We start from the raw sequence: 27,716 nt of genomic DNA, 5'->3' as shown, positions 1-27,716 counted from the left end.
TTCCAACTCTGTTGTTTTTGACGTTCTTCTCAGCAAGTAGTAACGAGATAGTTCCAATTAGAGATCCACAAGAACAGCACAATCAGGTGTGAAGCTCTGCACCCGGCTTCCAACAACCTTATGTACAGTAGTCATTTAGAAAGACAAACTTGTAGGCCCTGCCTGAAAGATTCTCTTTGCACTTTAAAAAACATCAGCTGACGCACCTCCCATTACCCACTATCAGCCCTGATGCCACTGCTTTAAGAGAGACATTTTTCAGTCCCTCTGCCGAAGGCTCGCTGTTGCATTTCGAAAACAGCCTTGTCGACGTCCTCGCGCACTTCACTGTCTGGGGCTGTGCAATCCAACCCAGAAATGCCAGTAATCGGGTTCCTTGTCTGGGGAGGCTGAGCCACAACATCCATTTGCGCTGTGTTGTTCCGTGGCACATCCATATTGAGTCACACTGGCCTGGCCAAGAACGCACTCCCATTTGACACGGAGTACGATTCAAGCACATCATACTCACATCACCTGTACACATTCCTTCCGGATATCAAAGCAGCGACAGGGAATTACATTCAGGTTAAATTTAGCATGATTAGGGCCAGGAGGCACCACAGTCTTCCGTAACAGGAAGAAGGTTGTTTGTGACTATCAAATCAAAACATATAGTGCGCTGCCACCATCACTCGCTGTTTATGTCCCAGGAAATACACAGAAGTATTGCGCCATTTTGAGTGTACTCTTGGCGTGCTACCCTAAACTACAGATCCAGTTTCTGAGTCCCACAATTTACCAGGTTGCCTAGGCAACAGCAAGCACCCACGACTGTCGTGCGCAGTAGGCCAAAATAACAATGTCAGCATACCCGATATCATGTAGCCAGTTACTCAGGACTGGGCTTGGCACATCTATGTTAGCACACAGGACATTCCTGTCACAACACATAACATTTTTAACGCCCTTATTACTTTATTTTTTAAGCTACAATGCATTTTTGCAGGTTACATTTTTAATGCTATTTTTATTTTTCATTATAGTTGACTAAAAATAGTATTTGTTATAACTTCATAGAAGTTCCTTCATTATGGTTTTTCTTCATATAGATTTCTTCATTGTGACAACATTTTGTAATTCAAACTTTTTCACCCGCACCCCTGCTAGATACCTAACTACTGACAATGTTAAATTCCATATTTTCTGTTTCCGAAGAAAGGATACCCAGTTAGGGGAATAAGAAGCCATTTAGCTCCCTAAAATCAGGATACTGGTGCCTCCAAAATGAATATTAATTAGCGGTACACCACTGCCCCCTTCAAGTTACAGCTTATTTATTAATTGATTTGTGGCTTCTTTAAGCCAAAATGATGTCCCTTAGGGTGTTGGAGTGCTGTACACGGTTTTCAGAGCACTCCTTCTGAAGAGGGCTTCATGGCAAAAATATATCTCTTCCATCATGTGAAATATTAGCTAGTTCATAGTCTACCTACCAAAAACTCCAAAATATTACACAGTGACGGTTTCTTGATTAGGGCGACAGGGCTCCGCCCCAGCTTCAATTTCTTCATCAAAAAATGTTTAATTTATTAAAACTTCCAACAGTGTGACCCTCGCTCTGCGCGAGGGTCAGGCAAAACCAGGCCCTTTTGAAAGACGTGCTGCAGTGCGTGTGCTGGCAGTCACAGGATTTATAGGGCTTACCTCATCTCAGCCCTGGCCTCTGGCAGCCTACAACACTGTAAGGTACTGCCCATTATGATGCACTGAAGCCTCGGTCAAAGAAAACAGCATTTCCGGCACTTCATGGCACTGCAACAGGTGTCATTAATTCAACGATCCATTTATCGACCACAGAAAGAATGGGTGAGCAGGGCCTGTGCAGAATAAAACCTGTTCAACATACGAAAACATCCCAGCAGAGAGCACATTACCAACTGTTGCGTCCTAACCATTAAACTACACACCTCTCTCACTTTCAGTTTCACTTGTACTGTGACAAGGGGCTCTATTTTGCATGTTTCAGAATGGAGTCCATAATGAAAGATCTGATTTTTCTGACAACTCCTAATATTTTCTGTGGGGCCCTCGTTTGACAAAAGTAATGAAAAGACTGGCTACCATGTGCCTGTAAGGCATAGCAAATATGTTGCATATGGCACATACTGAGTGACAGAGCCTCTCCATTAAGTGGAAAAACTGCAACTACAGGTAAGGCATTGGCTTGCCTTCCTGTTTATTTCTGGATTTGTTAAGGTAGTGTACAAGAGATATTTCTCCTGGCCACAGTGAATGGAGGTGTCGCCCCCCACTGGGATGAGGAAAAACTCCTGCATAGAAGCAACTAATCGTCCTTGGGAGGGGAGAATTAACTCTGCTGTTCAGAAGCAGCATCTCCCCTGGAGACTCCTAACTGTCATGCCCTAAGGAGGGGTCCAAGGAGGTGCAGCACATGCTGTGGCAGGTCAGGGTTGCCCATTGTAATTGAGTGTGTGAGAGTGGCCGCCTGATAGTTGTGCTAGGTTGGGGAGGGGCTGCTGAGCCTCTGAAGATGAGAGAAGTGTGTGTAGCCCTGAATGTTTCCTATTGCTCATTTGTCTTTCCTTGACCAGTGTTTATCGCCTTGAATTTCTTTAATTCCTTTTAAACAATAGATGTGACCCACTAGGACTAGGGACAGACCCCTGTGCAGTACCCGTCGGCGGGCCAAACGTTGCCTGCCATTCTTCTACATTTGTCCAGCACTATTCGTGAGATTCAAGTCAGGTTCACCAGAGCTCATGTTTTGATTGGTCAAGCATTTCAGAGAAAAACGAGATCAGTGCATGATTTCAGGAAGGGGACCTGTAGGGGCGTCACACGGCAGGGGAGGTTCCCTTTGTTTGGGTTAGGCTGATAAAGTAAAGGTATGTGCCTTGAGGGCAAAGACAGCGGAAGTTGGATGTTTTAACAAAATAAATAAATGCGCAGCATTCGCGCAAAGTATCTGTGGAATCTGCCCCCGCCACCTCTGCAGACCACCTGTAGAATAGGCGCTATGGCACCAAGGAGCTCGCACTAGCGGAGCTAGGGGGGCACTGCTACTGCTAGGGTGACCAGGAGTGCACAGAACTTGCCTTGGTTCAGTTAGAGAGAGAGAGTGGTGTTTTTTGGAAGGTGACTCTCTAGGGTCTAGCCAAACCTCAAATAGACAATATTCCACTCCTTTGGCCCCTGTGAAAGTCTGGCATTTATCCCTCCCTACTAGTTCATTGGTTTCCAACAATGATTTACTGGTTGCGGGTGGCACTTAGGATGTCAGAGTGGGTCTGGCGTATGCTGGTTTCAAACCCTTTGTACTTCAGTTTGGGGACTGGCCCAGCCCGGACTTTCGCACGGATCGGTGGTGAGCCTGTTGTTGTGTAGACTCCGTAGTACCTAATTTTTGGACGCGAGTGAGCCATGTGGGGGATTCAGGCGTACGTCGTATCATAGTGATTAAATACCAGGGTCCTCTAGGGGGTGTTGGGGATGTGCTGCACATCAATTCAGGTGCTGTCTGGTGTGGATTCTATGGTGTGCACTTGATGGCAGAGGGTGAGCAGCGCATTCATTCAGGTGCTGTCTCTTGTGTGCACTTAGCGTGGTCTTCCTGCTGCCACAGGAGGCTTCTCCCAGAGATGCTGCACACTGCTGCTTGGTCACAGATATTAACCTGTTGTTGTGTGGACTCAGGTGGGGAGCCCTGGCGGCCCTGTGGATATGATGTACATCGAGGTATGCAGGGTGCTAACGGGTCAAGGGGCAGTTGGTGCTGGGGGCTTAGTTGGTGAAAGTATGGATCTGGCACTCGGGAAATCTGGAGTTCGCATCGCAGCTGGATCTGTCATTTATGCTTACCGGTTTTTGGGGATCATATGTTGTTTAGTTTTGCCCTAGTTTAGTTGCGGACACCAGGGCACGCTTAATGTTTGTTTCATTGGTTCGGGCTTGGGCTTGAACTCCCTTGGGAGGCGCCCGGTTAATGCAGGTGGAGTTATTACCCGTATGGTTACCCTCCAGGATGCGTGTGCCCTCGCGTTGGATAAAGTTGTTTGTCCCATATGGATGGCATTTCTTCTTGTAGATCCATGGACTGACACGTTCACCTGTGGTTTTTCAGTTTGGCCTGCACTCACCCTGGGCACGCCACTGGGGAAGTCAAGTCCATTTTGACTTCCTTTCAAGATGCAAGCTGCTTGCTCTCCAGAAATCCCATTGTGCGATAAAGTTCGCCTTACGTTTTGATTTTGTCTTGCATTCTGTAAGGGTATTCGGGCCCCCTAACTATTGGTCATGTAACATGCAGTTCTTTTCAAAATCGCTTCTAGTCGGGGTAAGTGTTGGCTGGGTGAGTGCTCATGGCAAGATATGAGGGGGTGGGCTCCGGAACTAAATCTGACACTGGGTGAATTTCTCACCGGGCATCAGCCAGACAATTGTGTCCGTTGCCTTATGTCAGACTCAATGGGAAGCATATGGAGGGATGAAAGGGATTTGATTAGTGAGGTTATTTACTACCGTCTATTGCCACGGGCTAAAACCTTGGTCCAGACTGCAGTTCAAACATAGGTCAGTTAATGCAGATGCACAGGCTCAACTTTCGGAGGGTTGGTTAGGGAGCTCCTTGTTATGAAGTAGTCTGCCCTTCACAGTCTTCGGGCTGGTCGTAAAGTATACACTCCCGCATAGCCCAATGGGACCTACATCAATTTTCAGGTATCGGCCTCATACACTGTACTACTCAAGTGTTGACAAGGCAGAAGCTTTATTTCTTTTATTTGTTCCTTTTACAGGGGGAGCATCCGGTATTCAAATTCCCATGTAGTGCATTTATTATGATGCCCTTACTAAAGCTCAGATCAGGCATGCGCATGGTCCGGTCAGACCGGAATATTTAACAGGCTCCCTAATGAGCTTCTTATATATTTTACTGGAGGAGGAAGGGTAGCTGGACCATGGGGCAGGAGGTGTTGGTTGGGGAGAGTTCGCACAGTTTTCACGTCATTGTGTGATGGAAGAGTCCTAGCTTCGCGAAGGGTCCTTGCTGGGGGAGCTAGTTAGTAGCTACAGGGTTACAAATTTCCATTCACCGCAGGCATCCAGCTGATGAATTTAGGTGCGGTGATCAGTTACATGCGGGGCCGTTGTACTCTACATCTGGCAGTTATAGCTGCCGGAGGTGGCTGCTCCGGTAATAAATAGCTGCCTACGGCGTTGACAATCCTCCCAAGCTGTGGTTCTATGGTATTTTTGACACTGTCCTCAAGAGGACAAATGCATTTGTGTCAGTAGACATACATTCATCAGTTTTGTAGATTCACCTACACACAGGAGAGTAACTTATGGGTGGGACAAGAACGCTTAGTTGCTCGAGAAGCCTCTCTGTAGAGATACCTGACAGAATAATTGTTAACACTCAATAAGTCTTGCAGGGGATGCTGCCACAAGTTCCGTTGGGTGGGGACTCCCGTGGTATACGGATGTACTGGGAGCTCCTTCATTTTTCCCGCGGCCTGTGGGTAGAGCTTCAAAAAACATGCATCTATGAGCGCGTTGGGGCATTGGCGGCACTGTTAGATGCAATAGGTGCATGCCTCACGCAGATTGTAATATGGAGCTCCAGGCACACTAAGACCAAACGTTCCAGTAACCACAAGTCGGGTCTACATGAAGCACCCTCCCTAGGGATGGCCTACACAACCGCGTTGTTGTGCCGGACTGCTTGCCCAACCCCTCTGAGCCAGTCATGACCCAAGAGGGGGTGCGGGACAGCCATCAAACTTTGAGCTGCACAAGGTCTCTTGTGCCCCGGTAGATAATTGGGGATCGTCAATGGCGGTTCGCCTAAATACTGGTGCCCTAGCAGTGTTTTCCTTCACATGGGTGAAGAGTGCTTGGTACGGTATTGGTTCTCTTCAGACAGGGCGGCGGCCTTAGGAGCAACTACGGTGGCCCAGCTGGTTATTTGTCAGTCGTTTCATAGAGGGGCAACTGCTGTAGCGGCAAACCCCGGTATGTCCTCTGGGGAAATGAAAACGAGTGGCCGGTGGTCCTCCGTCTGCTATTAATGTTATATTCAGCCTGTGCTGCAATGACAAAAGTTATTTTCGCTTTGCTTATGCTTCACTTCGGTACAACATACTCATGCTTGTTTCCTTTGTTTCAGTAGCAGGATGTCTTATATGGTATGGGTGCTCGATCTCTCCTTTGTCTGGCAGGCAGATTCCAGGCTCCCACCGCTCTGCAAGCCTCAGCCTGCATCATTTTCACATCGTACCCAGTGGTGTGGGATCGGTGGTCTGAGAGTCACTCAGCTGCAGCAACTGGTCCAGAGGGTGAAGGGGTGCGGGGGACTTCTGTTCCCGGACCTCATTGCCGTACAGAGAGGGGACCTGGACTGGGGAGAGGCAAGTCTACTGCGGTAGTGCCCTGGTCCAGGGCGCGTGGGGAATACCCCACACAGACTGTTTGAAGGTGCAGACAGGTGCTAAGAAGAGGGTGCATTTCTCTGATGCGAGAACAGGACGTTGCATTGAGGATGATTGGGCCTTTTCCTACAGTTCATTTAAGAGTGGGGAGGGCGAAGGACCTCTGGGCCCCTGGTCGCCTTCGTGGCGTGAGATGAGATAATAAATTTACCCTAAGCAACAGAAGGGTACCCAAGGCAGGGTACCCTGGATAACACTGAAGGTAGGATCCTGCAGTCCTGAATCAACCGGCGGATGCACACACCAGCTTGGAGGTTAGGGTGCGCAGATCGCTGGGGTTGGCACTGGGCTGCACTCCTGGCCACCCCGTTACACCCCCACGGCAGCTTGGTGTTGTGGTGGGGCGGAACCCGGAGCTCAAGGACAAGGGACGGTGAGGTGTTGGGAAGTACGGTTCACTTGTGTGGTCCAACGGTGTTCTGGATGCGGGAGGATCCTTGGTTGTCGTTATCATGATTTATGAGATTTATGACAGGATTTAATTTTGACTTACAGGATTTGTTTTTATGATTTTAATTAATTGATATTTGTAAATAAAATTATTCCAATGCCAAAAACAATCAGACTTTGTCGGTTTACGTTTGGCGGGTGTTGGGGCAGGGGTCTACTGGAGGCATCTGGGTTCTGTACTAAAATAATACTTTGAATACAGTAGTGGTACTATAAATTAGCAAAAAGCCGTCCCGTGCAATGACAAATCAAAAGGTCACAGACCCCGGAGTAACCCTTTCTCAGAAAGCTGATCTTGGTGGCACATATGTATAGTGAATATTTTACAAATGTCCCCCTACATGTAACTGAAATATGCATTCCAGTTAAAACAATCGGATTAAAATAGATAGTTTAGCGCTACATGTAAATTACTGTGGATCTTTTTAAATTTTACATAAATATTTTGAGTCCCTACTCCCAAACAAACAGTGAGCAGCCCAGCAGGCACTGACAGTGAAAGGAAGATTGCAAACCCGTTGCACTTCTCCTTGAGTGATGTAGCTTTGGGGCAAGCAGTCCAACAGACTTCAAAGATCAAAACCAGCACTGTTAACACGAATCGTACGACATCAAAGGCCACTGATTACAATGAATTGCAGGACATCAGCAGCCTGAAATACGGAAGGAGGAGATGCATGGGCACAGAATATGAGAAAACAAAGGCTCCTGAGGAGGACTGGTTAACAAAGCAAAAAGAAGTTCCCAAAGTTACCATAAATTGAGGGATAGTGGAGGGGTACTGTACTTGATCGCTGCTCTTCTGGAGTGGAAAACGCAGGAGCAGGCATGACAGATGCATGCCATGGACAAATGGAGAGAGAGAGAGACTGCGAGACCTACTCTGGTGCCAGCACCTGGGAAAACTGTGACCGGGCTGAAGCCCACAAAGAAGATACAGCATGTCTCGGTTCGAGACAGCACATGCGTGCCATCTAGAGCCAGGCCCTAAAAAAGGGAAAGAGATGCATTTAAAATAATGGAAACCCTTTAAAGACCTACACCAGAACGATATGGCTCTTGATCCTCCTCTGTACTAGCTGAGGGTCATGGACCCTTGTCTGAGAGGGTATTGAACCCTGGTCAGTAAGTGGCCACCTTACTTCCTTCTTGAAGCTGACTAGCATTCAGTACGTTTCTAATGGAGTTGGAAAGTTGCCTGTTTTATTGATGCAGTTTTTAACTGTTGTCAAGTACACAACTATGCCAATCATGGTCTTCTCATCAGCAGGCTGTTCTGCTATGGATAGACACCCTTACTCCTATGTTTAAGCAGATCATTCCTCTGCACATCATCATATCATTTCATGACGTATGTGTGTAAGTCCCTTCCCTGTAGAGAGTTTGCTTCTCTACTGGTCATCCCGTTGCACCACTGTGTGCAGTAGAGTATGTATATATATATATATATAACACACACACCTTTAATGTGTTTAAAAACCATTCAAACCGCTCCTGCGATTCCTGCTTGGTTTATGAGGGGGCCAGGTGAGTGCGCATTTGTAAAAAGTGAATAAAGAGAGACACTTTCAGAGGGTGCTAATAAGTGATTGAGAGCTTTGAAAGATAGGCCAGAGTAAAGCTGGAAGATTACAGCAAATCCTTTGGAAACGGGGTCCCTAAGTTAGAACAGATGCAACGAGGTCGCAGAGTTTTTAAAGTACAGTTGGTAAAACATTAGTATAATCACTAAGGGTGTGGGGTAGTAGGGGTTGAGGGTAGAACTGGGTCAGTGTTCCCTCGGTAGGCGGTGTCAGTTAGGTCGCCTTAAGCTATGACACGGGGAAAGCATGGGTGAAAAGTGTCCCAGCGACGGAGCACTGTGTTGTCCTACAGGGGGAGGGGGGAGTTCCCTTATGGACTAGGTGGTCTCACACACATAATAGTGTCTTGCTTCATCATTTGACCACCTAGCCCCACCCAAGTAAGATGATACTACTTGGGCGGACTCAACCTCTTGGTTAAAAGAACCAGAGGGAGTGCTGAAATTAAACTGGCTGGATAATTTACAGAGATCCAGATGGGGTGGAAATAAAATTACCATACATGTCACCGGTTGCTGCTAGTTAGTTTTAATGGGGGTGCATGTTGGTAAGGTTAAGAACAGGGGAGGAGGCTCATTCGAGGATAATGTCTCTTAGAGTCTAAAAAGAAATACGTATGACCAACATGTTTCTGCCCTCACAAAGTGCTGGTAGGTCAGGGGCATTCGTCAGGGTCGGAGCACTATCAGTAGGTGAAGTGCTCAAATTGAATCATGAATGGCCTACCTGAACAGGTAGTTCATGGTGTGGTAGGTCTGTAATAGCTGATAGATAAACCACAAATTAATAAGAGTGAGAGGTGGCACACCACTGCACACAACACAGCACAAAGTGACAGTGTATGGGGAAAAAAACACTCACTCACACATGCATTAGTGACTTACCCCGGAGTCGGGGGCGGGTGGCCTCTGGTCTGGCTAGTGCCGGGGAGGGTTTTCCCTTGTAGTCACACTCTGAGGAGATTAGGGGTTTAACGGGGGGAAAAAAGGAAATGAAAAGAAGGGGAAAAGACGAAGAAGAAAAGAAAAAAGAAGAAAGGGGAGAAAAAGGAGGGGAAAAAGGGAAGCAAAAATGGGGAAAAAAAAAGAAGGGGGGAAGGGGGAAAGCTGATAAGGGGAGGGAGAGAAGAAAAAGAAGAAGAGGAAGGAAAAAAGGTAGGAGAGGAGAGAAAAAAGAAGAGAGAAGAAAAAGGAAAGAGAGAAGAGAGAAGAAGAGAAAAAGGGGAGTAAAGGCCACAAGAAAAGAGAGGCAGCAGGCCAAGAGGGCTGTTGGCCAAAGAAGTAGTCTCTGGTACAGAATAAGGAGAAATCCAAACGGCCACGTAGGCTCAAACTTACCACTCCAAAGGGATTACCGGGGGGAGTACCTACATGCCGGTGCCAGGCCGCACTGGTACTAAGTGGAGGGCTGGCCTGGTATTTATGATGGACATAGCCAATGAATGCGAGGCAAAAGGCGACAAGCAATCAACGTGTGGAATAAGGAAAGGATGTGCATGGCATCGTCGGGCAACGTGCGTCCTGAATGGTTGAGACGCATAAGAAACACCTGCGTTCCGACCGCGCCCAGTGAGGGGGCCGCGCGCGGCCGGGCGCCTGGAGGTGACGCGCCGGGCCCGGTGGGGCGCGACCCGCCACGGGACCCGTGGGAAATGGAGTCCCACAGTGCGGGGCCGTGCCCGAGGAGAGTGTGGCCCAGAGGAGGCACTCCAACCGCGTCCTGCCTGAAGGACGCGGTAGGGCACCCAATGATGACGCGCCGCGAGTGGTGCGGTGCGTCAAGCTGGGCCGCGGGACTCTGGGAAGGAGAGTCCCGCGGTAAAGGCCCGGCACCCCGCGTGTACCGCGATGGGTGGGGGCCACAGAAGTGGGGGGGGGAAGGAAATTAAAGAAAAGAGGAGGGAGAAGAGGGGGGGAGGAATGGGAGGGAAGGGTTTTTTTTAGCAAAAAAGGGGGGAACGGGAGAGAGAGGGGGATAGAAATAAAGGAAAGAAAGAAAGAAAGAAAGAAGAAAGGCTGAGCAGAAAAAAAGGGAAAAGAAAAAAGAAGAAAAGAAGGGGGGAGGTAAGGGGGTTTATGCCATAAGGGGGGGGACGGGAATGAGGAGGAGGGAAGAAGTAAAGAAAAAAGAGAAGGGGGGGTTGCGGTGGGGGGTTGTAAAAGAAGAAGAGGGAGAAAGGGGAGAGATCGAGCAGCAAGGAGTGGGGAGAGAAAGGAGAAAGTAAAGACTGAAAGAAATTAGAAAGAAGTGTAGGGCGATAAGGAAAGGAAAGGAAAGAAAAAGATGAAGTGAAAGAGAGAAGGAAAGGAAAAGGGGGATAAAATGACAATAGCTCTTTTCTCAAAGAGGTTAATTAGTTGAACCGAGGACACTAAAATGCTAGATGATGATTGTCATAGCAGGACATTCCAGAGTAAAGGGAATATAGAAGTCGTTTGGATGCTGCCATTGGCAGGGATAGTTATATGCTGGGTAGAGATCATGAGGAGTCTATCTCAGTAAGGATATACTAGTAATCAAGCCATTAGCCTAAGGCTGACCACTGGATAGTGTCATCTAATATTGATGCATAGAGGCATGTGAAACACTTTAAGGGAAGTAGCTGTCCCTATGAATAAAAACATCTTATTAAACTGTATTCTTGTCTAGTTAGAGATCATTTTCATTCAGAGACTTTAAGTGAATTTGACAACTAGATTTGTCAATATGTTCAAGCAAAAAAACATGTATTTTCTTCATTTCATGTTGAATTTTAAACTGTTAAATGTTAATCAATATTGTATCATACAAAAGGGAAATGTCTTCTTCCTGTCAATATCCATGAAAATAAAATACCCAAGGGGAGAGTGATCACTACATGGACAGCACTCTTCACAGTATTGTACACACAATTTCCCTGGACAGTGTCTTTAGTGTGTATTTCTGAAGTTAAATGTGTGCGGTTACACCAGAGGCCGCATAGGAAGGTAAACTCTTTTCTGGTGGCATTGTAATGCAATCTCAGTTTCATGTTTTTTTTTTTTTTTTTTAAACTTGTTAATATTCTTTTAAACCCATTATAAAATGCTGCACATACAATAGATCAGAAAAATATTACTTTGTTCTATTGCATTACACTCATCTAGGATTTCAAGATTGTGCGAGAGTCTCTCAAATCCATCTCCCCACTCTTGCATCTGCAGCTATCCATACTGCTTATTAATTTATGTCTACGTGCAAAAACCTCTGCTCGAAGTTAATTGCATGTCTGAGGAGTAGTTTGTGTTTACTACTCCTAGCCCATGACAGTTAATCTTTGATCTCAAGGCTTGGTCCACCCCTCTCCATCAAGTAGCACTGCAAGTGAGAGACCAGCATCATGACATTTTTAATAAGACCTCTGTGTTCGCTTACTGTAAAGTGTGATATGCTGCAGAGTTTCACTGACTCTTTGGGTGCATGATCTACATTTTGTCCTCTAGAAATGAAGAAGGTGGAAAGGATGTTAGTCTGGAGCGCCCAATCTGCAGATGTGAGGCACATATGCTGTGGAACCGGCCACGATTTGGAGAGCTGAATGACCAGCAGCGGATGGACCAGTACATACAGGCTCTAAAGAAGGTGAGGCTCCACTGGTTGGCATTAGTGCTGGTGGCACCCTATGCAACAGTCATTTTTGTTGCCCCCACCCCGTGACCACTCACTACCACCCGCAAATGAGCCTCTCATCTCTCCATAGTGCCCCTTTCACATACATTATTTTGTTTTAAAGTGCTTTTAAAGGCTGACTTTACTAATTCACTCGGATATCCACCTAAAATACAGTTCTGTTCTTTCCAGTAGGCATATTAACCCTCTGCGCTACTTTATGGTGAGTCAAAGCTGCCACTAGACAAACCTCCCAACTCTCTCCCTAGCAGGAACATTAAACACAAGAGGTATCATGACATTTTAATTGTTTCCTGAAGGCTGGACGCACAAGGAACTTTTCACCAGGTGCTTTTAAATGTCAAGTTTCCTAAGTCATTGCTAAAAACAGAGCCCCCCTTGAGGTCCGCTTCCCCCAGTCCTGGTCAGCACCCGGTGTGGCGCACCACTCTAAAGCAGGCCCTGCTCGTAGAAGATTGGTAGGGTCGGTTCAGCATATTTCGGTAATTAATGGTAATGTATTGAAAGTCAAATTTTGTGCATAAGGTTAGTCTGTGTTCGACTAGACTTTGGCCCTAATAATTCCCGATGGCGGAGATTCTGAGATGAATCCATGTATTCTACCTACAGCTTTTTTGTTTTTCTGATTGAGACGTTGTATGATGGAACCACGCATGCCGGAACAACGCATGCCTTAACGTGGTTAGAACCATGACCACGTTGTTTCCACACATACCAATTTACCACACATGCCTTTACAACACATTTTGTTGTAAAAGCATGCCTTTGTGGAAATGCATGTAAAATGGCATGTGTGGTTCTGTCATACATCCTCCCCCACCCGTCCTCAGGCCCAAGCCTACCTCCACCCCTAACATCTAAACTACCCGACCCTCCCACCTGCCCTGAGCCCTAAAAAAAACTATCCCAATTCCCCACCCAGGCTCTAAAAACTAAAGTACCCCACCCCCTACCTGCCTTGAGCCCTAAAACAACTACCTCGACCTCAACACCACTGCCCCATAAAACAGAAGTACCCCGACCCCCACCCTTCCTGAATCCTACAAAAAAAAAACTATTACGACACACCCACCCTCTCCTAAAAACAAAAGTACCCCGACCCCCCACCCACCCTGAGGCCTAAAAAAAGCTACACCAGCCCCCTCCATGCCTAAAAATGAAACTACCCCCACCCACCCACCCGAGCCCTAAAACCTCCACCCAATACATAAATTACACTGACCTCCCATCCACCCTAAGCCCAAAAAAAAAAAAAAGCTACCGCACCACGCCTTTAAATACAAAATTGCCCCGACCCGCCCTGAGCCCTAAAAAAAAAATACCCTGACCTTCCTACCCTTGCCCCATAAAACTAAACTACCCCCACATCCCCCACCCACCTAAGCCCTAAATCCACCCCACCGCTAAAAACTACCCACCAACCTTGCCCCCACCCCACTTACCTCACTGCAACCTCTCCTAATCCTTCCTCCTCTTCTTTCCTTCCACCTCCCGCCCTCCTTAAACCTTCCCCCACCCCTTTAAAAATAAACTACCCAGTCCCCCCACCCTAAGCTATAAATAATAAAACAAAAAATGCTCAACCACGCCCACTCCCGCCCATAAACAAAATAGCCCAACCCCCCACAATAAGCCCTTAAAAAAAAAAAAAAAACTAAGCCGCATCTACCCCGCCTCTTAAGAAAAAAAATAACCTGCCACTGATCCACAACCCACTCCAATCCCTTACTCCCACCCTCAACCCTGCCCCAGCCCCACTTACCTCATGGCTTTCTCCGCGTTCTCTCCCGGACAACAGATGGCTTTTTCTGTGCCTTAACCACGCAAAGTTATAATTTATCCATTTAGCAAATGTGCCTCAACATGCACAAATTGTAACTGGGTGTGCAAAAATGTTGTTAAGGAGTACTCTTAAAGACTTTCATTTTCTCAAGATTACTTATTTTCTAAGTGGGTATTGTTCCAACGACATTTTCTCAGCTTAGCAAAATGCAGTACACAGCTACTCAGTTTCAGGATAAAGGAGTCCTGGATTTTTATTTTGGGGAGAACATATTTTTCTTATAAAAATGCTAAACATGGTAGCCCTATCCATTTGAGGCACATTCTTTTGTCTTATCTTTCCTCTTTTCAAGCAATTAATCCATCGATTTTTGTACTCTGGACAGTGTAGCTGCCATATTGAACAAAAAAGGGCAAAACTTATGTAATGTATGTTCATTTTGCTCCCTTGGTAAACTTCTCTGACAGTTTTCTCGCTATGTTTAAACTTTTCCAAAATCTCATTCCAACCGAATCTTTTTTGGCTGTAATACACATTTCTGAACCACCCATTCATGATATTCTGTTCTGCAATATCCCATCTTAGGGTTCTGTCTTTGAATACTTTAATTAGCATGATTGATTGCCTATGAATTTGAGTTTTCAAAGAATTCCTTAAATTAGATAGACCAAATCCACTTTTACAAGTTGCTATGTGCAGTCCTTTAATGGCGAACAAAGGCTTTTTTTTGTATCTCAGAGGAAATCTTTAAACATCCTGCCTATGTCTGCACAAGCGTGAGGGGATGTTTATATGCATGTTACTTAAAACATATAAAACCTTTCATAGAACTTTCATCATTATGTAGTCAAGTTTTTCCCAAACACCTAGATTCAGGCCAGACCATCTGTTCATCTTTTCCTAAATCTGCATCAATAAAAGTGAAACGTTCAATTTTATTACATTTCCTAATTTAGTTTGTCATGTGTATTCCCATGTAATGTAATGTAAGGTAGATTCGTTGTCACTTGTGAGGGTATCCAGGTGCGGAGTAGGTGAGTGTAGATGTGTGGTGAGGCTTTTTATATGTCTTAACAGAAACGCTTCTAAATTGTCGTTTTGCTGAAGAAAAAGTAGTAGCCCTATTGACTGACATAGGGTCATCGGTGGGCACCTCAGTCTCGCGAACTCCTGAATGAGACTACCTAACTGGGTACAATAGGGTATCAAAGTAATAGTGGCATTAAACCTGATATGATGCCCAGGCTGTATTTAATGTCACAATTAAAGTTCTGCAACTTTTTGAAAGTTACCTCTCTGTGCCCCAGCTGGTCCAGTAGTCTCACACAGGCTGTAGCACACAGACAGCTTTCTGCCCCCCTGGGAAGATGTGTGACTGCTTCCCACGCTTAAGAACAATGTCAGTTCCCGCAGAGTGAGCTGTGACCTCCTCTCCCAGAATGGGAGAATGGTGGGTTACCGAGCTCCTGATGATCAAAGAGTGGTCCTGACATTTTGAGAGTGGCTAGAAGAGTGCACTCTGGGGTAGCCAGATGCCACACACCGCAGTAAACACATCACCGAGAGAGAGGGGACCTAATAGTCCATTGGCTAGTGCCCGCATAGCCTCCTCAGGGCACTTTCCTGTGATAAATATGGCACCCCTGGCTACCTGCCCCTCAAATCACTTTAGATTTGGAGAAAGGACAACTAAAGACTGCCAAGCTGCCCTTCAACCTGCATGATGAGATGCTGCACTATCAGGAGGACTGCACCTGCTGCACTTTGGGCTAGTGAAGTTTGGACTATGCCTGTGGCTCCTGGCTCAGGGAAAAGTTGATTCCGAGCCCCAGATCAAAGCAGTGACTCCAATGATCAGTTAGCTGATCCCCTGGAACCAGCTGCAGGGACAAAAGAGCTGAAGTAGCCCAAACTGACAAGTTGGTAGCCACTGCAGACATTTTGCCGCCATCGGCCACTGGGTGAACCAAGGGACAAATCTGAGATAGCCAAAAGTTGCACCCAGTCTGCCATACCTAGTAGTGATATCAGAGTCCGTTACCCACAAAGGGCTCTAGCCCCCACCTAAGGATTTGCCTCAACCTCGGTGTAAGGAGCCCAGTAGCCCTACATCGGCTGGCTAGCTACTGCACTGTAGAGGACTTGGAGGGACCCCGACCTCTTTGGCCAGTCACTCAAGTTCACCCTCTGACTGAGGAATAACCACAAAGGCACTCCCGTCAACCTCACCTTAACTCAAACATCTTTTCGTCTGCATCTCAGGCATCAAGACCACTCCATTGAAGTCTACGGCGGTCAACCTGTAAAGTTTGGAACTTACCTTAAAAAAGTTTTAGGGACCAGGTAACTGCCACTAGACCTCCATTTTTTTGGATTTGGTCTCCCAAGCCAAGTTGGAGTAGCATAACTCAGGGCCTAATTTAGAGTTTGGCTGAGGGGTTATTCCATCACAACTGTGATGGATAGCCTGTCCACAGGAATATAAATCCCTTAGGATATAATGAGATTTTTGTTTCAGCGAATGGGATATCTATCACCGTTGTGATGGAGTAACTCCTCTGCCAAACTCTAAATCAAGCCCTAAAGCTTTAAAACTTTTTAAACGTTTAAAAACTTTTTGTTGACCAGTGTTTTTTTGCAGTTACATTTAAAAGTGATAATATCTTCTAAAATTTGTATCTCCAGAACCATCCAGTGGATTCTGCTCATCAAGGTCTCTAAAAATTCATAATAATATAGTCTTTATAAATTGGTGTCCTGGTTCTTTCATGATTTGTGCCTTTCTTATTCCATTGTTTGGTACTGTTAAAAGCTTTACACTACCTTCCTCTGTTAAGCTTTGCCGCTCAAAGTCACAGCAACCCGGGGCTTAGCTAAAGGCGATACAGCTAAGCCGGAGTGGACCCTAGACAGTATTTCCGAAAGTATTCCACGATATATCGTATAACACACCAAAATCCTCACAGTACACAACAGTTTATTTTTTTAATTTGTCTCATCATTTGAAGCAGAAAATACATTTTTGTATTTGTCATCCCATTTTATTTTCGATATTTGGTTACACTATACTTTAAAAAAAATTAAAATGTACTTTCAAGGCTATAAACTGTGATGTAGAATGTAAAATAATACACATATATTAAAGTGATTTATGATTCTATTGAGCTCCTTTAGATACACAGTAAGATGAATGTACCTCTGCTAAAATATAAAGCATTAAATAAAAAGACACCTTAATTCTTTTAACATGAAAGAAGAGAAGAATTGCACATTTCTAAACATTTTGCTATTCTTAAAGCTCAGCTTTTTTATCAGCATCCTTTACTGGAGGAATAACAGATTGCCGTTTCCCATTACTGATCAGCTGCTAGATCTTTTGTGAGACGAGTTATGCTTTGATTGTTGTCTGCATATTTGTAGGTCAAGGTTCTTCAGTATTCAATGTAATGGCTGCTAATATATGTTGAGTAGCTGGTTAGAAAGACTGGAATCTTGAGTGACTTCAGGGACTACCAAAAGGGTAGATGATACCTCATTTTGATTGTTCATATGCGAATTATGATCAGAAAGAAAAGCAAAATAACAGATTTCCAACCAGCTGCAACTATCCCATCACATCATGCAAATGGTACACCAAGATATTGTGGTAAACGGTGTGAAGTCACCAGCAGCATAATCAGTGAATTACTTCCTTGAGCTGTCACATTCAGGAAGTTATTTTCAATTAATAGAAAAGCTTTTTTTTTTTTTTCTTTTTTAGCATTGACTGTCCTAAAACCTTCCACCCACTATCTTAACTTTTCACATTTTTCAGGGATGCCTGGGATCGGACCATTGCTGCCTTTTGCAGCACTTTTCGTAGTAAAGAGACATTGCAGATAGGGAGGTTCAAGCATGGTTAGTAAAATAACAAAGGGGTGGTAACGTAGAGATAAGGTGCTCTCCTACTGAGTGTGTAAAGTAATGAAGGCTATTAATCACAGTTTTTTGCAGACAGTGCACATGCAAGGTACGTCCCCTATTATACCCTGAAGTAACAATCAATGATTGTTAACCATATATATGAAAACCTATGCACACGTCTTCTTAAGTATCAGTTGATCATATAAAGTCCAGTCCAAATACAGTTCTCAAGAATCTTCTTTTATTCTTTAATCCTTTTCCATGTACATCACTTCAGCCAAAGCCAACACGTGTTTCATCTGGGGTGTGTTGCCCCGCGACTTCCTCAGGGCTTTTATAGGCTGTAAACAATATATTTAATATGTTCTTTGAGTATAATGTACAAAAATTCTCAAATGATTAAAGTTAAAAATTAAAAATTTGTAATAGGGAGTTAACACTAAGGAGGAAAGAATCTATCTGGATTATGCGCCTGAGGGTGGTAGAAAATGGATTGAACTCAGATTATGAATGGAATATTTTCTAGGGGAGTGTTAACTATTCAGAGTAAGTAAAACACACAGGATAGTATAGTGTATCAAGAGCTGTTTTAAATAAACAAGAATACAATAAGAAACTTATCACAATATAACACATGCATAACCATCACATTAATGGATATTTAGGTGCAGAATCCATGCACTGTAGATGACTTGGAGAGAATTATGGTTACAGTGGAATACTTGATTGATGTATACCATTGTGTGTACAACAACAAAGATTTAGTTTATTATTTTCTAATTAAATTCATTGATATTATATTAGGATAGACCTTATGGAGTACAAACTACTAGAGGTGTTCATGCTAATAACTAATCTTTTTTTTATTTTATATATTTGTTTATTGATTATGTAATAAACATGCAACAAAAGACAAGCCCACAGAGCATGAATAGAAAGGCTATATCGGATTTCGTCCCCGCCCTGACACCGGGACACAGTCTATGAGGAAAGGCACAAACGCTTCTCTGCTCAGGTACACTGCATTAAAGTCCCGCAATGTCGCCAGCACTCTCCCAGCCTTAGCAAATTGTACATTGCAAGCACATAGAACTAATCTTTAATATACAATTATGCAGAGGCACAAAACACTGGGTTAGCTTAACATTGAATAATTACTACACTATAACTAATGAAGGGTTTATATCAAACGTTCTATTAGTAGTCCATTACAGAATTGATAAGTGGCAATACCTCGCATTACATCACAAGGGTTTCCAAGATGGAGACAAATCTAGAGTTCTTATGACTAAATAGTAGCGTAAATATTACAATAATATAGGAATGACTAATATTAGGCCTATTGTATTCAATATTCACATATTTGAATCCATGAAGTAGTTTACAATTATACTACATTTAATGTGTAATTATAGCAGCATTTAGATGGAAATGCCTCGTATCATTTACGAGGATTTCCAATATGGCAACAATTCTTGTAAAGATCTAGTCCTTTCTCCATATTGATACTTGGAGTCTTAATGGGTGTATCCCTCTTCTATTTTTACTGTCTTCGATCACGCGTATATATACGGCGCGATCAAACATGGCATTTGCGTACTCGCGGCCCGGATAATGACGGATCTTCAAAAGACAGGTGAGCAAGTGAGGTACTTGTTCTGACAATATAGACTCTTGGCGGTCATTCCGCATATAACAAGCATCCGGTAATTAGTTGTATTTCTTTTACTCAGGTTTAAATATAATTGAAGTGACACATCTTTACTTCTTACTCGAAACTTAAACTAACTAAGTGGGGAGTGAGCTTTTGCTTACTCGCGGCCCGGATAAAGACTGACATTTAAAACACAGGTGAGCAAGTGAGGTACTTGTTCTGGTAACAAAGATTTTTAGTGGTGTTCCCGCATATAATAAACATTTAGTAATTAGTCATATCTTCTCTTTAGGTTTAAACATAACTGAAGTGGCACAATTCTTGTTTCTTACATGAAAATACAAATTAACAAAGAGGTGAGTGAGCTAGTCAAAATACTATTGGTCACTTTTTTAATTTAATAAACCACGTGATTATAAAACCTTAACTTTAGTTTTAATGACTACTCCGATTTAGGATGAGTCGGAACCTGTCACCCATTACAACTAAGATAAACTAGATGAGGAAATAATATATCAGGAGCATCAACGGAGAGGTAATATAGGAATCTATAAACAACAATGGAAGGTTGCACTGCATGGATTCAGCATGTAAATATATTCACTTAATGCCCATTCATGGGGTCATGGCTTTAATTGAGATTGTATGTACATGACACTGAGGTGATATGTCATAACAAACACACACAAATAAAATAAATGAGGTTTATTTTCCAATATTAGCACAGCAACATTAGAAATAATTTTTGTAAAAGACTTATCTCCACCTTGCATATGTAAACCACTATATGTACAGTAAAGAAACGCACGGCAGCAAATAGCCCATAAAAGGTCTGAGGAAGTCGCGAGGCAATACATCCCAGATGAAACACGTGTTGGCTTTGGCTGAAGTGATGTACATGGGAAAGGATTAAAGAATTAAGGAAGATTCTTGAGAACTGTATTTGGACTGGACTTGATATGATCAATTGATACTTAAGAAGACGTGTGCATAGTTTTTCATATATGTGGTTCAAACGTGGGCATTCTAATGTCTTCCAAGATGTGTTTACAGTATTTGGAATTTTCTTATTCCCAAAGGCTTGGTTTACAAAGCAAGCTAAGAAAGGGTATAATGGCTGTCTGCATATTTCAAAGTGTTGAGTGAGTGAAATTAAGCTGCTCCTCTTCAACCAGCTACTTATGATTTTGTCTCGCTCTTTTTTCTGAGCAAAGGCTTTGTAACCCATTGTTAATAGCTTGCCAAGTGGTTAATACTTTATTTTCAAGGATGTCACATCCTTTGAGGTCTTTCTACTGCTGGTGGGACCTCAATACTGTAAGGACTTGGGCTTATAATATAATGTAGTGTCCTGAAAAGCATAGGCTTTATTAGAGATGTGGATTTTACGCATAATCTTGAAATGTTAGTTAAACAATTATCCAAGTAATTACATATATTTGGTAATCCAAGACTTCCACACTCGGGCCTCCCTCATATCAGAAAGCTATTCTTGAGGATACCCAGACTCTGACTTTAAACAGCCAAGCTATTGCCTCGGAGACACATAATAAACATGCTCAAGCATCACAGAACGCATCTGTCGCCCCTGGTTACACATACATTACAGGCATTTGCTTTTTGGGCAGCCGGCGCATATGGCAGGTTTCATAAACCTCTACAGACTTGTTCCTTGCAGAACTACACAATTACTCAAGGGTCACAAAACTACAGAATGTAGCTTAAAACATCTGTGCTATTTCACAGGTTACACTATAGGTGTTTCATTTCGACTGATGGAAAAATCTATCCGTTGACATAGATGTTGCAGATTTTGGCAGTAGATATCTCAGCTACACCTGTGGCTACACTTAATTTTTCGTGGTCACATGCACCCCCACTACACCTGCATATTCACCAATTACCACCCAAATCTAAAGCATTCTTTCTCCAGTCAACCCCTCGTTGTCATTCTATGTCTCTTAATAGTCAGAGTCACTGGCCTTGTGAGTTTATCAAGCTTCTCTGCTCCTCTTCTCACATTCTCCTACTTCCACATTCTTTCCTCTCATACTACTTTAACAGCATCACCTTATAGCCATCTCTGCAACTTCCTAGCATGTGACCCTAACTTATCTCTACACTGGTAATGAACTCCCAAAAACGTCTTGAACTATAAAAGTAATCCACAAACTCTCAAATAAACTCTCTGCTTATGGAAAACTTGTGGTGTGTAGTACAATTGTCACTGACCTCTGACTCGCACACACACCTCAACTCAAATTCACTGCTGTCATGGACTTGCTGACACCTTTTCTTTTCATCTCCATAGTAATTATGCCCAATTCTCACATGCACCTTGTTTGTCCTGTGAAGGCTACGGGTTGCTCTCCTTTTGAAAATTTACTTCTGACCACCCAAGTAATACTTTTCAACCTTCCTCCACCGTTTATAGAACACCTAATTTTCACATCTACTTTTAAGGCACACATTTTTCCTTTGTTGCCCACATACTCATGTGGAGACATATTTGAATGGGTTCACCACCATCTTTGACCAACTGTGCTCCTCATGTCAAGTCATCATTGCATGAAGACATAGAACCTCAACTTTAAAAATAAACTGAAAAGATTCTTCTCCCAGTTCCTCTCTGATTACTCTGATCACTTTTACCAACACTCTCGCACTTTTTCCTCTCACTCACACTTACACTCCAGATCTCTAGATCTTACATTAAACTTTTTGAGCTTCTTTCAACCCACCTTTGACCCATCCATTTTACATTATCGCCGTGTACATGTGACTTTCAAACTCCCATGCATATCCGCTGGAATTCTATTCCTGTGCATGAATCACATTTATTATGAACTTACCGTACCCCATAGCTCTGATAATTTTAAAGATCTAAGTAACCATGTAAGGACCGCAAAGGGGAAATATGAATTTACCATCTGTACCTTTGCCCATTTACAACCAACAACCAACTATGGGTATCCAAACATAACTAAGCCCTAAAAACTAAGAAAGGCTCCCTGTTACATAGATAAAAGAAGTCTATGAATTCTGACAAACTTGTGAAAATCAGTCAAGTGTTTAACATCTTTACCCCCACTCCTGGCATGTCCAAAGTCAGGTATTTACAGGGTCTTATCAGGTCACTCTGTCCTCACTCAAAATGTTTGTACCATAACTCACACTTCTCTCCTGCCACAGTTGTACATTCTTACCATCGACTGACAACTTTGTAAAGTATAATCAGTCTAAGATCCCCAGTATGAGGACCTCTGCCACTATTGCACAGAACACTGCCTCCTACTCCTTCATGCTACCTCTGGTGGTGCCCCCCCCCCCCACTTCATTAACCTTCTACTCTGCCACATCTCTGAATGCTATCATGCCTACACTTTTGAAAATAAAAATCTTTCCATTTTTCCTGTTTTTGCTATGGGTCAGCCACAGACAAAAAAGTAATATAAACATCAAAAACTATGTGCAACAACTTGGCATTACACAGAGTGCCTATACAAGTGGAGATATAATAGCACATAGTAGTAGAGAGACAACCTTCAGCAGTTATAGTCAACTTCACAGACCTATCCAGACACGTTTGGGGGCTGGGCAGTGCCTTTCCTCCCTGCGTCATCCCTTCTAGACCAGTGAGGCATCTTCATTTTAGTGCAGCCCTGCGCATCCTCGCCCTGCTCTTGTTCCCATATCTCACCACCAGGCAGCCCTTTGCAGCCTTTGGGGTGGGGACTCTGGTTCATCTGTGCCACTTTTTCTTCATCTGCTGCACTCTCCCCTGAAGTTGTAAGCCTATTAATCATTATTGTCCATCTCTCTATGTCCTCCTAGGCATTGTAATTTCTTACCATCTTAAGGAGACTCTCCTCTACCAGGGGATTGTTCGATTTTATCCCTCTGACACATCTCAAATGCGGGCACCCTATTAGAAGGGCAACAAATAGCTATACTTGGTTTTCTCAACACCAGCCTCAGTGCAGCAAACTTAACTGGCATTTTCGACTTCCTGAGCTTTGGGAGGAGCCCCAAGAGACACTGTTTCACATCTTTTGCGAGCTGCATCTTTGCACAGTTTCTCTATGATTGTTCTCCAGCAATTTTGCATATGTCTGCATTCCCAGAGCATGAGGAAGAGAGTGGCACTATGTGCATGACATTTAGCTGAGTTGGCCTGCAGTTGCTGCTTCTGCTGTGGAGAGGACAAAGACTGGACTTTGCTGTGTATCCTGCTTGTGAAGTTTCTCCAAGGCCTTAAAGTAGAGCGTGCCTCCTGTTGAAAGTCTCAGGGTTATCAAGGACTTCAGATTCATCTGCCTAAAGCACGGGGAAATGTGTGGTTTGTGCTGCAACAGAAGAAAAAATTCCATGACGCTGTCAGTGACGCCACTGCCTGCACCATGACCTGTCGACGGTTCATGGAGCCATGTCCCACTTCACACCACAACCCTGGTCTCACCGATGCCAACACCAAGCGGCTGCTTGACCGTGACCTGTGGGTCCCGCACACTGCATCGCCTCACTCCCACCGCCTCCTTGGTATCCCTGATGCCACCGTTCTACGCTGACGCAGACGCCGCTGCCTGCACCGTGGCCTGAGGACAGCGCTCGTGAGGTACTTGAAGCACCGTTCCGTCCCGCACCGGTTCACCGATTCCAGCGCAATTGACTCCAGCATTGTCAACAGACGCCCCTGCCTGCACCGTGACCCGTGGGTGCCGCACAGAGCCCGCCCTGTGTAGTACTGCTGCCTTGGGTCTACCAACGACATCGCTTCAGCAACAACACCGCTGCCTGCACTGCGACCTGGAGATACCGCACATTGCACTTCCCCGCTTCACACCGTAGCCCTGGTCTCACCAAAGCCGCAGACGCAGTCACAGAGCCGCTGCCTGCACCGTGACCTGTGGGTACCATACATCTCACCATTGATGCTAGCACTCCTGACTTCGTCATCAGCCCGTAGTTCAATCTGCATCTTGTGTGACTTCAAGGGCCCGACGATCCCTGCACCGACCTCCGGAATTGATGCCAGCGGCCCACGCTCCAAATCTCACCAGGAGGATCACAACGCCCTGCATTTCCAAAGTACTGTTTGCAAGTCTTCCTGACACCGTAGCTGGCCCGCAACCCCGCAGTTGGCCTGAACTGTTGGATTTGTTGTTCACTATGCCATAATATCCCCCAGACTAAGCTATCGACTTCAAGGAACTGTAATTTTAAGTTCATTCTTGCAAAATTCATATATTTATTATTGTATGTTGGATTTTTCTTGTTTCGGTCTTTTTCTTTTTACACAGATAAATATTGGCTATTTTTCTAAAATGAGTGTGGTGTCCTTTTGTAGTGTGTTCACTGTATTACTGTGTGTTATGTGCAAATGCTTTACACTATGGTTCTGAGATAAGCCTGTCTGCTTGTGCCAAACTACCCAAGGGGTGAGCAGGGGTGATCCAAGTTGGGTATCTCCATTACCTTGACTAGATTGAGGGTCCCTATTATGACAGGATGTAAACTGACTGCCAACTAGAGACCCCATTTCTAACATTCCCCATTCACCATGCAAATAAAATCCTCTGCGCCCCCATCCACCACTGAGCCCCCAAAGCAATGGCATGTCAGCGGTCGGGTCAAGTATGTTGTGGAAATGTGCCTTATCAATATTGGGGTTGTAGGTATCCAATAAACAGATGTTGTTACCATCTATCTAGCCATACACCCCTCCATGTCTGTGTGTGAGTAACTGTTTTGGAATGGGACTCCCGGGGCCACAAACATGAGGATCCTGTTTGATTGGGATGAGTATGAAGCGGCTTAGACTTGACCCCTCCATTTCCGTCAATGCTTTTCTATCTCAAGATCTGTCAAGTGCGTTTCTGTAAGAATGCTATAGCTATGTAATAGCAGATAATGAAAGTGTATACTCTGTTTCGCTTGGCATAATTGTTCAGGCCACGAATATTACATGTAAGAATTGTGACCAGCATATCCTAATTAACATCTATGCGAGAGGAGTTGATGTAGCAGCCTCAGGCTTCTTCAGATAAATTGGCTGGGTGTCGGGCACAATTACCTGCTGTGTGTACAGGCCAAAGACATCTCTCTTGTGCTTTATCTAAATGCAAATATATTTCATGCTAGCTGGGAGCGATGAAGCCAACAATTAGAACTCAGACTGTTAAAAACCTCTTCCCAACCCCCCACACTCCAGGAATACACCTATGAAGTGGTTCAACTTGTGTCTCCCCGTGTCTTCCTCCCACTGTTCCTCTTCTATAAACAAGATAAAACCCCAAACTAGGAGTAATTAAACTGACCTGTGTTGGGGAAGGGGGAGTGCAGTGGCTTGTTGATGGCCACCCACTATTGTGGGTGGAATACCACAGTGCCCGTGAAATAGAAGTTCTGTCAGAGTCTAAGTCCTACTGTCCTGCTGTCTTCAGCAGGCAGGAACAAACATTGGGAAAGGGGAAAAAAAGGGATGACTGGTCACCCTCTCGTCAGGTAGGTAACTCCTTCTGGCCCCGCTTCGCCAGCTTCACCAAGGATGTAGAAGTTTTGTGGATATGGTCACCAACAGTAGTTCATTTCCTCACCACTATCTTGCATTGGAGGTAAGAGCAGTGTGTTCTATCTAGACCCAGTTGCCACTCTGCCAGTAACATAGGCTGATTATAGTTAGGGCAGTTCCTCCCATCTGAGCATCAATCCTCATGTCCTCCAGAGTTCAAGGCCCAGCCCCTTGTGGGTGCTATTCCTGTATGCCCATAGTGGAGGCTGCTACCTGGGAGCCATCTTCCACCTCTTCTCGGCTTTGGCTGTGCTCTGAAGTCGCCTCCTTGTTATCCAAGGCCAAAGTGCCATCTGACGCCACCAACACCCTACTCCTATCCTGCCTGGGTGGGGGTGTTCTGGGTCCTACTCCTCCTCCAATGCCAGAGCTCCGACCACCTCCACAGGTTCTCAGGAGGTGTCCATTGTTAGTTTGCGTGTGTGGCTTGCAAAACACCTCCAACCACTCCCATACATCCGCAGGGTCTGTAGAAATGTGAGCTTGTTCCTCATTGAGTACTCTCAATTTAGCAAGGTATAATAGCACATAGTACAGACTCAGGTCTTGGAGTTTTTGCTTTCCTCCGGTGTGGAATTTATGTTTGACCTGGACTTCCTGCATACAGTTAGGGAATATGCGGCTAGCACAATTCTCAAAGGTGATCTCACCAAGTTGTTGCGTCTTCCACAGTATGCAGTCTGTCATCACGATAATTGAGGATTCTGGCGATCACCGCTTTAGTAGGAGCCGCCGGTGGCGGGGTTAGGACCAGCGCTCTATGTGCCTAGTCTATGATGAACAAGGGAGACAAATCTGAGGGACAGAGCTGTTCTTTTATCCAGGTCTCCAGGAACATTTGGGTGACTCCCAAAAGCACCCATCCATACGCTCAGGGAATCCCATAAACCATACATTATTATGGCGCAATCTGCCCTCTGTGGTTTCCAGTTGTTCCTCCGGTCATTGTATTTCATCGGTCAGTTTCTGCTCCGCCGAGTATGTCTGCCTCATGTTGGCTTTCAGCGTTTTGACTGTTCTCCAGTCCTGTAGTCTGCTCGCTAGCTTTGCAGAGATCTGATCGTACTAGGGTGACCTCTACTGATATAGTGTCTATTTTGGCACGTTTGTGTGATTGGCCTGTAGTATCCAGGCTGCTCTGAGTCAGACTCCGTCCCCCTGCACTCATCGTGACATCTTGCCTGCCCTGATTTCATACTCCTTTCTCAAAATGTACAATCAAAGTCTGCTGGGAGGCTGTGGGGGCTCTATTCTTCCCCATGGCTGACTCCTCCTTCATGGCCCACGCTCTCAACCGTGACACCCTGCGTTTATTTTATGCACCGGAGTCCCCCACCCCGTCTCAGATGCCCAGGTAAGTTTCTCCATGGAGGACCAGCCCAAGGCAAGTGTCCAGCGCAGTTCACCTACGATCAGTCAGTTCGCTCCTCACCTGAGATATTGCTCTCTTTAGGCAGCCTCCTCAATATCCTCTGGGCTCCAGTCCCTGCTTTCGCCTGTGCCAGTGTTCCACACAATACTCCCCAGTGCTACTACAAGGTCTTTCACAGTGCAGGTGAGAAAGATGGGTCGCCTCTGGTGAACCAGTACGTTGGTGTCCTCTTTCTTGCTTCTCGGACGCTCCCACAGCTTC

General features: G+C 44.8%; 1 protein-coding gene across 4 annotated transcripts in view; it reads left to right on the top strand.

Annotated features, from left to right (window-relative positions):
* Window positions 1–27,716, top strand: part of PRMT7 (protein arginine methyltransferase 7) — a 424,549-nt gene that overhangs the window by 149,611 nt on the left and 247,222 nt on the right. For all 4 annotated transcript variants that reach the window (XM_069217242.1, XM_069217243.1, XM_069217244.1 and 1 more), the window contains one exon: window positions 11,986–12,124. In XM_069217242.1, the coding sequence (XP_069073343.1) occupies window positions 11,986–12,124 (139 nt within the window). The remainder of the gene's footprint in view (window positions 1–11,985; window positions 12,125–27,716) is intronic.

The sequence above is a fragment of the Pleurodeles waltl genome, chromosome 12 (genome assembly GCF_031143425.1).
Source record: "Pleurodeles waltl isolate 20211129_DDA chromosome 12, aPleWal1.hap1.20221129, whole genome shotgun sequence".
NCBI lineage: Eukaryota > Metazoa > Chordata > Amphibia > Caudata > Salamandridae > Pleurodeles > Pleurodeles waltl.
The sequence above is the reverse complement of the archived record's forward strand: the minus strand, read 5'-3'. Positions and strand labels throughout refer to the sequence as shown.